The 12,967-nt window shown below is 53.3% G+C and overlaps 1 protein-coding gene and 1 long non-coding RNA gene across 39 annotated transcripts in view; one reads left to right on the top strand and one right to left on the bottom strand.

Moving 5' to 3' along the window:
• LOC149121169 (uncharacterized) overlaps window positions 1-2,315 on the top strand; it is a 34,239-nt gene extending 31,924 nt beyond the window's left edge. The window contains exon 2 of the long non-coding RNA XR_016224419.1: window positions 395-2,315. This is a non-coding gene — a long non-coding RNA (uncharacterized LOC149121169). The remainder of the gene's footprint in view (window positions 1-394) is intronic.
• Window positions 1-12,285, bottom strand: part of MSI2 (musashi RNA binding protein 2) — a 398,378-nt gene extending 386,093 nt beyond the window's left edge. For 22 of the 38 annotated variants that reach the window (XR_016224415.1, XR_016224417.1, XR_016224416.1 and 19 more), the window contains exons 1-5: window positions 11,981-12,226; window positions 11,652-11,692; window positions 11,248-11,329; window positions 10,412-10,496; window positions 6,782-6,823 (exon numbers count right to left, since the gene is read on the bottom strand). Coding sequence is in view for 34 of the 38 variants with exons in the window: in XM_089318613.1 (XP_089174739.1) it covers window positions 6,782-6,823; window positions 10,412-10,496; window positions 11,248-11,329; window positions 11,652-11,692; window positions 11,981-12,042 (312 nt within the window). In the remaining 4 variants the exon portion in view is untranslated. Of the gene's footprint in view, window positions 1-6,781; window positions 6,824-10,411; window positions 10,497-11,247; window positions 11,330-11,651; window positions 11,693-11,980 lie in introns of all 38 variants that reach the window. The other 16 variants (XR_016224418.1, XM_089318616.1, XM_051824830.3 and 13 more) reach the window with 1 other exon arrangement.
• Window positions 12,286-12,967: the final 682 nt, after the last annotated feature.

Here is a 12,967-nt window from a genome sequence, read left to right as displayed (position 1 = left end):
GTAAGGATTCGGGCCGGCGCCGCGGCTCACTAGGCTAATCCTCCGCCTAGCGGCGCCGGCACACCGGGTTCTAGTCCCGGTCGGGGTGCCGGATTCTGTCCCGGTTGCCCCTCTTCCAGGCCAGCCCTCTGCTGTGGCCAGGGAGTGCAGTGGAGGATGGCCCAGGTGCTTGGGCCCTGCACCCCATGGGAGACCAGGAAAAGCACCTGGCTCCTGGCTCCTGCCATCGGATCAGCGCGGTGCGCCGGCCGCAGCGCGCCAGCCGCGGCGGCCATTGGAGGGTGAACCAACGGCAAAAGGAAGACCTTTCTCTCTGTCTCTCTCTCTCTCACTGTCCACTCTGCCTGTCATAAAAAAAAAAAAAAAAAAAAAAAAAAAAAAAAAAAAAGAAAAGGTAAGGATTCGGCTGAGCTTTGAAAGAGAGGTGAGCTGTATGATGGGCGGGAAGGCTACGCACAGACTGGACCCACAGAAGGGCAGGCTGGGCACAGAACGCAGTTTCAAGGCAGCAAAAGGCAGAAGAGGTAGGAGACAAGCTGACAGAGACCCCTCCCCACAGTGGACCCTAAAGAACTGCAACACTGAGGCTCAGAAATTAAGACTGTGCTTATGGGCCCTGGGGAGCACAGAGGGCTACCTGAACGGCCCCAGAAGTGGGTGCACGCACAGAAGTAGCAACTGATGAGGATTACACAAGCTCTTGTAAAACGGACACACCAGGTCAAACGAGGAGAGGGAGGGAGGATGAACTGTGCCTCTCCTGTGTGTGTGCTCCCAGAGCTTCCAGCCAGCAAGCATTCAGGTTTAAAAACCACAGAACGGGCCTTGAAGAATGGATGCCACCTCAAGGGGTCCCCCAGACAGCCAGCTGGCTCCGCAGAGCCTGGCGTCCTCTTCCTCCTCCCCTCCCTCCCAGGAGGGCAAAGGGAGGCTCACGGGTGTGCCGAAATGCACCTGACAGGGAAAACAGCAGCTTCCCCTGAGCAGGCTGACCTTCACAACAGTGCAAGAGAGGGGAAAAGAGAAAATCCTGGGAAGGACATTTGTAGGACACGGTGCTCCTCCTCCTCAAGCCGACACCTGCTGCCAACTGGGAACACAGGACGGAGCCACACTCACCAACACACAAGAAGCTAGGCCTGTGATTCTCCAAGGGCCCAGCTGTGATGGAGCAGGGGCACAGACACCCCACGGCCGCCACCCAGCTGGCAGTGAGAACACCCAGCAGCAGGTCAGTTAACTGTGGCTGCTGAGATGACAGCTGCACATCATCCAAGATGGCAAGATGCTCGAGTGACCGACCCACGGCAACAGTGGGGAGGCCAGGTGCGGGAAGCTCACCCTTGGCCCTGGCGCAGCTGCCAAGAAACCACTGCCCCAGAACGGGCGGCGTGCAAACGAAGGAGTGCACCACCATGGCACCAACCTGGATGCAGGCTGAGGACAGAACTTTCCAGCCAGGCTGGCGCCACAGCTCACTAGGCTAATCCTCCGCCTTGCGGCGCCGGCACACCGGGTTCTAGTCCCGGTCGGGGCGCCGGATTCTGTCCCGGTTGCCCCTCTTCCAGGCCAGCTCTCTGCTGTGGCCAGGGAGTGCAGTGGAGGATGGCCCAGGTGCTTGGGCCCTGCACCCCATGGGAGACCAGGAGAAGCACCTGGCTCCTGGCTCCTGGCTCCTGCCATCGGATCAGCGCAGTGCGCCGGCTGCAACGCGCCAGCGGCTGCGGCCATTGGAGGGTGAACCAACGGCAAAAGGAAGACCTTTCTCTCTGTCTCTCTCTCTCACTGTCCACTCTGCCTGTTAAAAAAATAAATAAATAAAAAAAATTAAAAAAAAAAAAAGAACTTTCCAGCCACATCAGAGGACCAGGCAGGAGCACTTGGCTTCTAGCGTGGCCCTGCCTCAGTGGAATGGTGTGACCTGGAGCAGGGAACAGAACTGTACTAGGTGGCAGCAGCCTCTGCTGTGAAAATGGCAGGCTGGCCCCAACTCCTTCATTCCCCGGCAGCCCCTCAGCGGCCCCGTGCTCTCAGCAAGCGTACGTCTGCTTTACACTGTCCTTAGGTGGCTTTACCACCGTCACTTCTCCAATTCTATTAAAATAATTCTCCAATAATATCAGCAACATTTGCTGAGCATGATTTTGTGCATGGCCCCAGAAAAGAGTTTTGCATTCATTTTTAAAATAACTCCACACAATGGGTGCTGTATTATCCCTCTTCTATTTTTTTTTAAATCCGGGGACTTTGTCTTTTCTTAATGTTTATTTTTATTTGTTTGAAAGGCTGAGACAGATAGAGGGAGAAAGTGTCCATCCACTGGTTCACTCCTCAAATACCTACAACAGCCAAGGTTGGGCCAGGCTGAAGCCAGTAGTCTAGATTTCCATCCGAATTTCCCACATGGGTGGCAAAGACTCACATTCTTGAACCACCACCTGCTGCCTCCCAGGGTGCATGCTAGCAGGAAGTTGGATCAGAAGTGAAGTAATTGGGACTCAAACCAGGCACTCCAATTTGGGATAAAAACATACACAGTGGTGGCTAAATCCATTGCACCTGCCCCTCATGTACTCTTATAATCCTTTTAGTGGCTTTAGTTTTTGAAGTTTTTTTGAGAGGTAGACGGCCACAGACAGAGGGAACTTCTTTCCATCGGTTTACTCCCAAATGGCCAAGGGCTGGGCTGAGGCTGAAGCCAGGAGGTAGGAACTCCATCCAGGTTTCCCACAATGTGAGGGCCAGGAACCCAGACTCTTGAGTCATCACCTGCTGCCTCTAAGGGTGAGCTCTTGCGGGAAGCTGTCAAGAGCAGAGGCACATACGGAACCCAGATACCCAACGTGTGACGTAGGCATCCCAATAGGCATCTTCACCACTGCACCAAACACCTGGCCCTCTCCCTCTTTCCAAGAGGAGGAAGCAGGAGGTGTGGCAGGGCTTCAGGGACTGGCCCACGGTCACCCAGCGGCAACGGAGGCAACTGGAAACAGGCTGAAGACCTGAGATCTCCTGGGGTCAAAATAGAAAGGTTCTGGCCATTCCAAAACTTCCGGAGGAGTATGGCAACCGGGAGGAGTGGGGACTGTTTTCTCAAGCTCAAGGACAAGTAGGACAGGTGGTGAGCTGTGCCCAGACTCTACTCTTGCAGAAAGAGCTTATCGAGTCTCTTGGTTCATCCACGCAAGAACCTACAAACTCAAGCAAAAGTCTTGCAGGCAGCCAGCACTTCTTCCCAAAAGGAACAAAGAAAAGATACAGAGTGATCGGCCCTCATCACGCTCACTTCCCCAATGGCCTCAAATGAAGTCAGGTTTTTTAGAGCAGCATGGTTAGTTTAATGTTTAAGAAGATGTTGGGGCTGCGGTGCGGTGAGGGAGACTCTTATTACATGTTTTGCAAAATGAAATAATCATCTCGAGAAATAGGGAGGTCCAGAAAGGACCTATCTTCTCCTCCGATCAAAGTGAGCTTCGCTAATTAACGGCCACCAGTCTGCAGTTGGCCCAGACTAGTTCATAAAGCCCTGTTGTCCTTCACCCGAGATGTGAGTGCACGCATCACAGAGGGTGATACACCAACTGAGCGACTCTACACTCTTCCCCTGGCTGCTCACTAAAATTATGGTCAAAACACTTTCCTATATATGACACATGAAACAGTATTGTGACCACACTCCTATGAAGCCCGTCCTGGACTGCTGCGGGTTTTCTTCCCTCCTAGCTCACAATTTCTTCGAGTCTTATTTTAACACCTCCACGGAAGATTTCTCAGCGAGTGTCGGCAAGGAGGGACAGCCAGCAAGCAGAGAAATGGATTTTAACTGAAATGCCTGCTGACATATCATTTACAAGCTTCGCACCAGGGCCACCAGCAGATGCAAGGTTGACCCTGCCACTGCGACCCCTAGACACAGATGCAGAAGTTCCAACAAAGGGAGATCAACAGGAAATAAAGAAGACTTCACTCCAAGTTTTACACTCCTACCAGCCAGGCTGTGGCCCCCAACACTAACTTCAGTCTGATGTCTGGGTGACCGGGCCCAGTTTTAGTGGAAAGGGACCACAGACGGGGAAGAAAGGCACCTTATCTCCAATCTGCTCCCATGCCCACACCATGCAGCTCAACAGTTCCCAGGCTGCCTTCCTAGGGTTGGGCCAGCCCAGAACCATATAGGATGCCCTGAGGGGCAAGATGGAGAGGAAGGACCAGACAGTGTCCCTCAATGGGATAATATCACAGGAAGTGAGGGGCAGGGCGGGGGGCGGGGGAAGGAGTCCACCATACCCAAGAACACAGAAGTTCAAGTTCCTGAGACTCTGAGCATGGCTCCGCTCCTCACAGCCAACGGACCACTCTGATCCTATGTCCTCTTCCCCGACAGCCAGGGTGGGGGCGTCTCCCAATGTGCCCCCACAGGATAGCACACCAGTCAAAGATGCAGTTCTGGGTGCATCTCTGACATCACTTCTCAACCCGCCTGTGCCTCTGTTTCCTCATCACAAGATGGAGATAATTCTAGTACCCACCTCACAGGGCTATGGTGAGAACGGGAATCAGTACACATCAAGTTCCAACAAGAGTGCAGAGCACATACGTTCAATTAACATCATTCTTATTATTCAACCTCTCACAGGACTGATGTGACAGCCTAAGGAAAAAACAGTAGACACAGCAAGGAACACTGAAATGGTAGTGCCATGCACCAGGTCATTTTTAAAGCCCTTTACCTTTCCAATGTTATTTAATCTGCACAAAAAAAATTCTACGAGATGGGGAAACAGAGATTCAGAGAAGTTAAAGGATTTGCCCAAATCCTCACAGCAAAAGTCTGCAAATAACAATGATTAAACCAACTATAATGGCAGTGATACATCAGTTTCAAAGCCCTCACCAAATACCACGCAATTTCATTCTTTAGACAGAACTATCGGCATCACTCCCATTTCACAGACCAAGAAACTGAGGCTGAAAAGTGGTGATGAGTGCAGGCACAGCAGTCAAATGCAGAATGAGCTGGGATTCAGATACTGATAATACACACCAGAGTCCTTTGCAAAGTGAAGTGTGCCATGAAACACAGGATAATATTATTAAATCCCTAGACCTCCGCAGCAACAGTCCCGCCCCCCAACTGGTGTGATGTTAACGCACATCTGAAAATCTGAAAATTCACCAACAAACATCCCAGATGCAGGGTTGAGGATGGATGCACACTCTGACAAGTCTGAGAAATAGTCCGTCTCGTTTTCAAGTTGAATGCATCACTGAAAAACCAAACAGCCGAGTATATTAAAGTGAAATATTGCCCGCCTACTTTAAGAAAAAAAGCTGGGGGAGGGGAAACAGGTCAGACCCATAGTTTGACCAAGTCAGGGATTTTTCCAGTTTCCCTCGAGGGTAATCTGATCCTGGTTCTGAGTGATCAAATGACTAACCTGGAAATTTGAAGTTCACATGGATGGAAGAAACAGCAATTCCTCCAAACTCAAGAGGAAATACTGCTAACTCTCTTAAGACTTCTGCAATGAGAAGTTTGGAAAGCAATTGAAGCAGTAAAGACAAATTCCCAAGTTTGCATAAGTACAGCAATAAATGAGCCTCGCTGGTTCATGAATTCCTATCATTTGCTTAAGCATTAGGAAAAAAAATGCTTCAAGGAAATATTTCATTATATTTATGTAAGAGACCCAAAGAGAGAATGGATTAAATCACATGGCAGGTTCCGGACCTGAAATTCTCAACATATCATCCAGGACGGCCAACTGAGCCATTATTAATAAGCAAAGCCATTCCTTCTTTCACACAATTAAGAGGTTCCACTTTTGAGCCATTACTCTGAAAGAAACTAGATCTGCCCAGCCCACTGCAGCCCTCTCCCGGGATGACCTTCGCTCACAAAAAGCTTCAACTTTCCCCCTTCCCGAGTAGACTGTCAAGGCCACAGAGGCAGGACAGCTATTTCTGCCAGTGTTGTACAGGGAAGAAAAAAGCTAGCGAAAATGAGCAAGTTGAACATGTAAGCCATAAGCCTTCAAGTCTTGGCCTTGGGCTCCGTGCAGCTGTGGGCTCCTCGCCACACCTGGCAAGCTCGATGAAAACGCTAACTGTACACTTTGTCAAAAGCGCAGCCCTGGCTCAAACCTTTAAGCAAGTCGTGTAGTCCCACTCCTACAAGGTTACGACGCTTTCAGCACTTCTCCGCCCAGGCACCAGCACCTGCATAAATAAGCTATGCTGTTGGTTTCAAGTGCACCCTGATTTAGCCAAACAACCTGAATCCAAGACCTTCAGCATTCTGCTCTCAGACTTAGAGCTCTATGGGTCTACAGAACTGTTTTTGCTCAGAAAAGACAAACTGTTAACTTAAATGCTGCTCCTCTCCCAAAACCCTCCAAGGTGTCAGGCCTCAAAAAGAGGAGCCTCCGAAAACCAGTCACAAGGAAACATTCAACTTTTCCTGATATGATCTCAGCAGTGCTGAAAAACAAAAATAGAACGCCCGCATAAATACTGCAACGCACGGAGCCAAGTTCTCCTGCTAGGGTCAGACTTGTCCCTGGCCCTCAGTCGGACACTCAGAACCCACCTTGGCATGGCTACCATGGGCACCTGCGATTATCTCACGGAAGTCCTCGCCTGGACTTCCACCGCCACACGCTGACACCCGAAGTAACAGCAGACACCAGGTTTCCACAGGTCACGGCAAGGCTGTTTGCAACCTGCAATGCTTGCCACCATCTCCGACTGTTATAATCCTACCACTGATTCTCCCACTTACCTTGGGTTGCGCTCGACGAGGAAATGCAACTTTGGGGTCAATCTGGGGGAAACAAAGGAAAAGCCAGAGTCAATGAAGTGCTTTGTGGAGAGGAGAAAATATATAATGAGTCACCTAGTTATTAATCACTCATTTCTCAGGCTCATATTATAACCCAGCTTCTAGTAACTTCTTGGACAATTAAAAAAGTTCTGCAAAAATTGATTGCAACTTTAGCCATCCCTCCCAAAATGCCACGACCACAGCAAGGTTTTCTGAACTGCTCTATACCATGCATTCCAGAGTGTGATGCTCTTAATAAACCAGAGCAGGTATCATGTGTTCTTATTTAGGCAAAGGTTTCTCTTCCACAGACAGTGAACATTAAATGGTACCTGCATCTAATTTGCGATGCATGGTTGAGAGAAAAGATGGGAGCATCATTAGCATTGGGGGGAAAAAATCATAATGTGAACGTTAAATGCAAGTGTCTGCTAGCAGTAGGTAACTGGATGGTCTTTCTTCTCTCTGATGCTAACAACCAAGAGGGGAAAGGAATTACAAAAATGACATGAATCAACAACATCTAAAAACTGCCGGTAAGCAGCCAACGTAACATTCTGCTTGAATTAAACCATTTTTGCAAAAGTAAAGTTACCCAGGATTAATCAAAAAGATAATTTGTTCTGTAGTTATACTTCAAAAGCAAGTGTCAAAAACTATGTAATCTGATGGGGTTCTTTAAAATGTTAGAATAAAAAAAGAAAAGAAAGCATGAGCTAAATCCACCTGGATTCTAAAAACCACAGAGGGTAAAAATCCATGAGCAAAATAAACCTAAATCAGAAAAGAAAAGCCATCATGATAAGGCTGTAAAAAAAAATTGCTGCACAAAAGTCAGAATCTGGTGCAACAAGTAGGGTACTTCCCTACTCCAATCTCACTCTGAATGGAAAAACAGCAAGAACAGGCAGGGCACGTGACTCAATCAGGGACGAGGTTACAACTCAAAAACAGTTCCCACACAGGCATTTGAATCCAACAGGTTGATTTGAGGGTGGAAGAGGTTATTGGATAGATAAAAGGGGAATGGCTCTTTTTAAAAGTTCATTATTGGTTTTCATGAGATTTTTAAATGCCACAAATCTTTGGGTAAAATTTCAACATGCAGAGTGGCATGCATATGGCTACAAGTTATTTATTTATAGGCTTTAGCTTCTACATGGAAATTGCTCCTTTTAAAAAAGTAAGTCTGAGTCTTGTTTTCAGTTCTGTCACAGAGGGTACACAGAGAATAATGCTTTGGACCAAGCACAGGGGCAGACCGCCCATCGGAGGTCCCTTGCTCCCTGACCCACACTCTCCAGGCCCAATCCAGTAACATGTGCCCAAATTCACCACCTTCATTAAGGTCCTTTACAGACCGCGTCGTGTTCTCTACCTTTATACATGACCTGAGAAATGAGAGATTACTTTTCAGAAACTAAAACAGACAAAAAAAATCTCTGATCTAGGCAACTACCCTTCCGTAGAGATTAACGCGACTGCATCTACAGGGGCGGCCAGCACTGACGAGAGAGAGCACAGACTAGAGAAATACAACAGGTGTGGATTTTCCATTTTGGCCACCAAAGTTAAGACGGAGACGTCTTTTCCTGGAGGCTCCCCCAAACGACTTTTTTTTTTTCAGCCAACCAGCACATGTTTGTGGGCTAAGAGGTGAGGAGCAGGTCAGGAAAGCGACCGAGAGCTGGGGCGAGTAAGGGGCAATGAGGAAGGTGAAGTACTGCCAGAGCAGTCTACAGTGGCAAAACCAAAAGCCAACTGAGAGCTGCTGTGTGGTGTGCGGGGACCCCAGCACAGGCCACCAGGATCAAAGCTCTCGGTGCGCCTGGCGTGCGGGCTGGCGTCTCTGGAGCAGGGGAGCAGTCCGGGGAAGCATGGCAAATCCCCACCTTTTGCACATCCCTGTCAACAATCTTTGTAGACACAAACGAAAAGGGAAAACTACCAAAAATTAAAACACGAGTTAGTTAGGTACAGCTCTACTCACTGTAGCTACAAGTCCTCTAGGAAGAGACTAGGGTACTATTCTGGACAGAAATGGCCGTTACCTAAACAAAGCTTTTAAGGTAACGGTAAACAAGATCCTCCTTTCCATGTCAATAAACCAACTGCTTCTGCCTCCTGCCTCCTGCACTGAACGTTGAAACAAAGTCAGAAGCCAGGTTACACTAAATAATAGTGACCACAACAGTCCATAAACAATTGCAGCGGGCAAACTGCGGCTGTGGCAGCCAGCACACCAGCAAAATCCTGCCTCTCAGGAGCACCGAGGGGCTGGACACTCAAATCCTGAACGTGCCTTAAAAAAAAAATGACGGCCCGCTTTCATTGCACTAGCTTTCCGAAATGTCCAGCCAAGAAATCAAGAAAAAAAAGAATTCTTCAGACGTCCGTTATCACTCTATCAATGATGATTCCTGAAATTAAATGATTTGCAAGTACAAAAAGGCAGGGCCACCAGCTTCGACAAGCCCAGTGCCACTAATAAAAGCAGCCTCAGTGTGTGGGGCCTTCTCTTGGGGGCGGAGGGCACACACCTGACCTCTGTCCTCAGAGAAAGAGCGCCAGTTTGCAAAATCAAGTCGAGGGCAGGGAGGGCTGCCTGCTTCTCCCGACCCTGCCATTCAAAGTTAACAGCCAGAGGGCACCGGGAAGATCACCTCATTCTGCTGATCTTACAGATGAGGAAACTGAGGCCCAGGGGCAGGGAACGACTTGTCCAAGTTCAGGGGGGCAGCCTGAACGAGGACCCCATCTCTACCTTGTCCTGCGCCCCACCACAGCGGCCCAGCACTCTGTCCCCGTGTCATTTCAGGCCCTTGTTTGGCGCAGATACTGTCTGCAAAAAACGGTGGGGAAATTCTGGTAGACTCAAAGCCAGGAGCCACAGGGCTAAGCCCCCTGCCTGAAATGGATTACGAGGGACCCACTCTTCCCTCCTTTCTAGCTTCTAACCTCTCCCTAGAGACCCCACTCCCCCTACTCCAAGTGCAGAGTCTGAAAAACTCCCCAATGCTATCAAAGTACCCACACTCAAATGAAAGGATCTGAGGAAAAAAAAGAAAGAAAAAATCACTTTGAAACCCCAGGCCTTATCAGCCCTAGATTTCAGGCCATCTGGGTGCCAGCGCCTCCTCCCCCCCCCCCCCCAAGCCGGCATTCCGCATCCCCAGCCCCCCACCCCCCCACAGGGACCTGTTGCCCGGACCTCTCTCGAGCGCCCTCTCCCCTGCCCGCCGCCCCGGCCCCCCGAGCGCAGCGCAGCCCGTGCCTGCCGCGAGGCCATTGGCTCGGCTGACAAAGAAAAGTTGCACGGGCTCCCCGGCCAAGCTCCTGGGGCCTGGGCCCCGGCCTCGGCCCGGCGGCGGCACGTGAGGCCGCGGCGGGACCCGGCCCGCCGGACACCAGAACCCCAAGCCCGGGCCGCCGCGGCAAACTTTGGAGCCAAGTCGCCAAGCCCTGTGGAAAAAGTACTCGGCTCTCGCCACGCAGCAGCCACAGCGGGCGCTGTCCCTTTAAACAGGGCTGTCAGCGGCCAGCTCGCTCGCGGAGAGGCGCGTAGGACAACAACGGAAAGCCACCTACCGTCTTGGAATCTAACTCGTGGTGGGGCTGACCTAGCACTTTATCTACGCTGGCTGGGTCCGCGAACGTGACGAAGCCGAAGCCTCTGAAAGGAGACAAAGAGAGGGAGAGAGAGGAGACAAACGAGACAACGTGACACCGTGGAAAGCGACGCGGCGGCGGGCGACCGAACGCCCAACGCCGAGCAAAAGTTGCCCCGGCGGCCGCGCCGGGCCCCTCCCCCACCCTCCCGCCCGCGGCCCTCAGCCCGCGCCCCGCACGCGAGGAAGCCAAGGTTAACGGGGGAAGCGGGACGGGGGCAGGGCCCCGGCGGCAACTTGGGAACGGCCGGTGCCTCCCCTCCGGAGCCGCCTCAGTTTCCTCTCCTCCTCCTCCTCCTCCTCCTCCCCTCCGCTCTCCTCACGCTTTGTTTTATTCCGAAGAAAGCCCGGCACTCGGCAGAGACTCACTCACCTTTCTAGCAAGGGGGCTTAGGAGTTCGGGGAGCAAGGAGTGTGCAGGAAGCATACATGGGGTTTTGCTTTTTTTTTTTTTTTTTTTGGTTAAAAAAAAAAAACTATGGGGAAAGTGAATGACGCTGAATGTCACATTAACCAGGAGAAAAAGCAGCGACGGGAGAATGACTGAGAGCGCACAGCCCCGAGCCCCGTCTCCGGAGTTCGGCCCCAATTCACAATAACCCCCGGGGGCTCCAGGGGCGCGGGGGCGACGCCGAGACGGCACCCCGCGCCGGAGCCCCACGCTAGATCCGCTTAGCTACTTCCCGAGTCACCTCCAGAAATAAAGCTCAAACTTTGTTCTAAAATAAAGGCAAAATCCAGCAGGGAATGGTTTACCTGGAGCGTTTCGTAGTGGGATCTCTCATGACCATACATTCTCTAATTTCTCCAAATTTGCTAAAATAGTCTCTAAGGCTATCTGTAGAGAGAGAAAGAGAGAGATGGGGGGGGGGGGAGAAGGTGTGGGAAAAAAAGCAATGCAAATGTTGATCAAGGACAAAAACCAAAAGTAGTTTTCTCTGGTTATTCTGTTTTGTTTTCGCATTTTGTGCACACTCGGGGAGAATTCGGCCACAGAGGTCGCGTAGAGGGCTCGGAAAGGATTTGCTATTTAAAAAAATAACCTTGCACAGGAGAAGTGGGGAGCCAATGGCGGGGAGGGGGCTCCTACACCGGGATAACAAAGAGCAATAAAGAAGCCAAGAAGGGGGGGACCCGGGCGCCCCCCCTTCCTCCCTTACCTGGTGAGGTCTGCCAGCTCAGTCCGCCGATAAACATTTTACTAGAGGGAGAAAACATAACAGAAGTGAGCGCCGATGTCAGATCGGCCATTTTGACGTGTAACTTACAAAAGCTAAAAGGAAAGCGGGGGGGAGCGGCGAGCGCGAGCCGGGAGGTGGGGTGGGGGAGAAGGTGGCGGCGAAACGCGACCCAAAGGTGTGCGGCTGCCCCGGCGGGGGCGCGGGGGGCCGGGGGCCGCGGGCGATGCCGGGCGCCGCGCACCGCCGTCCCCGCCGCTGCAAGGAGAGCGAGCCCGCGGCGGCGCGGTGGGCAGCGGCTGGAAACTTACCCGGGGTCGTGCTGGGAGTCGTTGGCGCTGCCCGAGGTGCCTTGGCTCCCATTTGCCTCCATAGCGGAGCCCCCCCGCCCCCCCACCCCCGAAAAGCCGAGCCCCACAGCGATCGGAGCGGAGCGGCGGCCGGCTCCGAGCCCCGAGATCTCCGCTCCCTCCTCCCCCTCCTCCTCCTCCCCCCCGCCCGGGCTCCTCCGAATCGCTCTGCGAGCGGCGGAGCCGGGGCAGCGGCGAGAGCCGTCACACGTGGGCTCGGCTTAGCTCAGCCCCGCCGCCTCGCACACCCCCCGTCCCCGCCCCCCCCCCGGCCCATCCCCACCTCTCCCCCTCCTCCTCCCCACCCCCATCTCCTCCTCCGCCTCCCCCTCCTCCCCGCGCACGTGGGGCGGAGTTCTAGAACGTCGTGTAACCAATGCCGGTGACGTCACGCACCCGGAGCGGCCCCCGCCTGCCCGCGCGCGCACGCCCGGCCCCCCGCGGCCGGACCCACGGGGGCGGCGCGCGCGAGCCCCGCGGCGCGAAGGGGGACCCCGCCTCCGGGCCGGCTGGGCGCGGGGCGAGGAGGGGCGCCCCCTACCCGTTCCCCGGATCACATGGGCTGCGGGGGGCGGGTGGATCGGAGGAGGGGGAGGCGCCGCGCCGCGGGCCGCGGCTCCGCACACCCGCACCCGGGCCGGGGCGAGGACGCCCCCCGCCCCCGCCGCCCGACTTCGGCCTCTCCATTCAAGTTCGCCGGCTCCGGCCGCCGCCGCCGCCGCCGCCGCCGGGATCCGGGGATGGCTCCGGCCGCCCGCCCTGCTGTGTGCAGCCGCCGCGCGGAAATTTAGGTCAAGGACGTCGGGAGCAACCCCCCACCCCAGCGCTGCCCCGGGCGGCCCCGACGCCCCCCAGGGTCGCGGGCTTCGGGAGGGCGGAGACCCTCCGGCACACACCGCGGCCGCCCGCTTTAGTGGCCCTGCGCGCTGGAAGTTCTCTCCGGCTGTC

The sequence above is a fragment of the Oryctolagus cuniculus genome, chromosome 17 (assembly GCF_051225735.1).
Source record: "Oryctolagus cuniculus isolate XC-2025 breed Fujian yellow rabbit chromosome 17, ASM5122573v1, whole genome shotgun sequence".
NCBI lineage: Eukaryota > Metazoa > Chordata > Mammalia > Lagomorpha > Leporidae > Oryctolagus > Oryctolagus cuniculus.
This window is presented reverse-complemented; position numbering and strand designations above follow the sequence as displayed.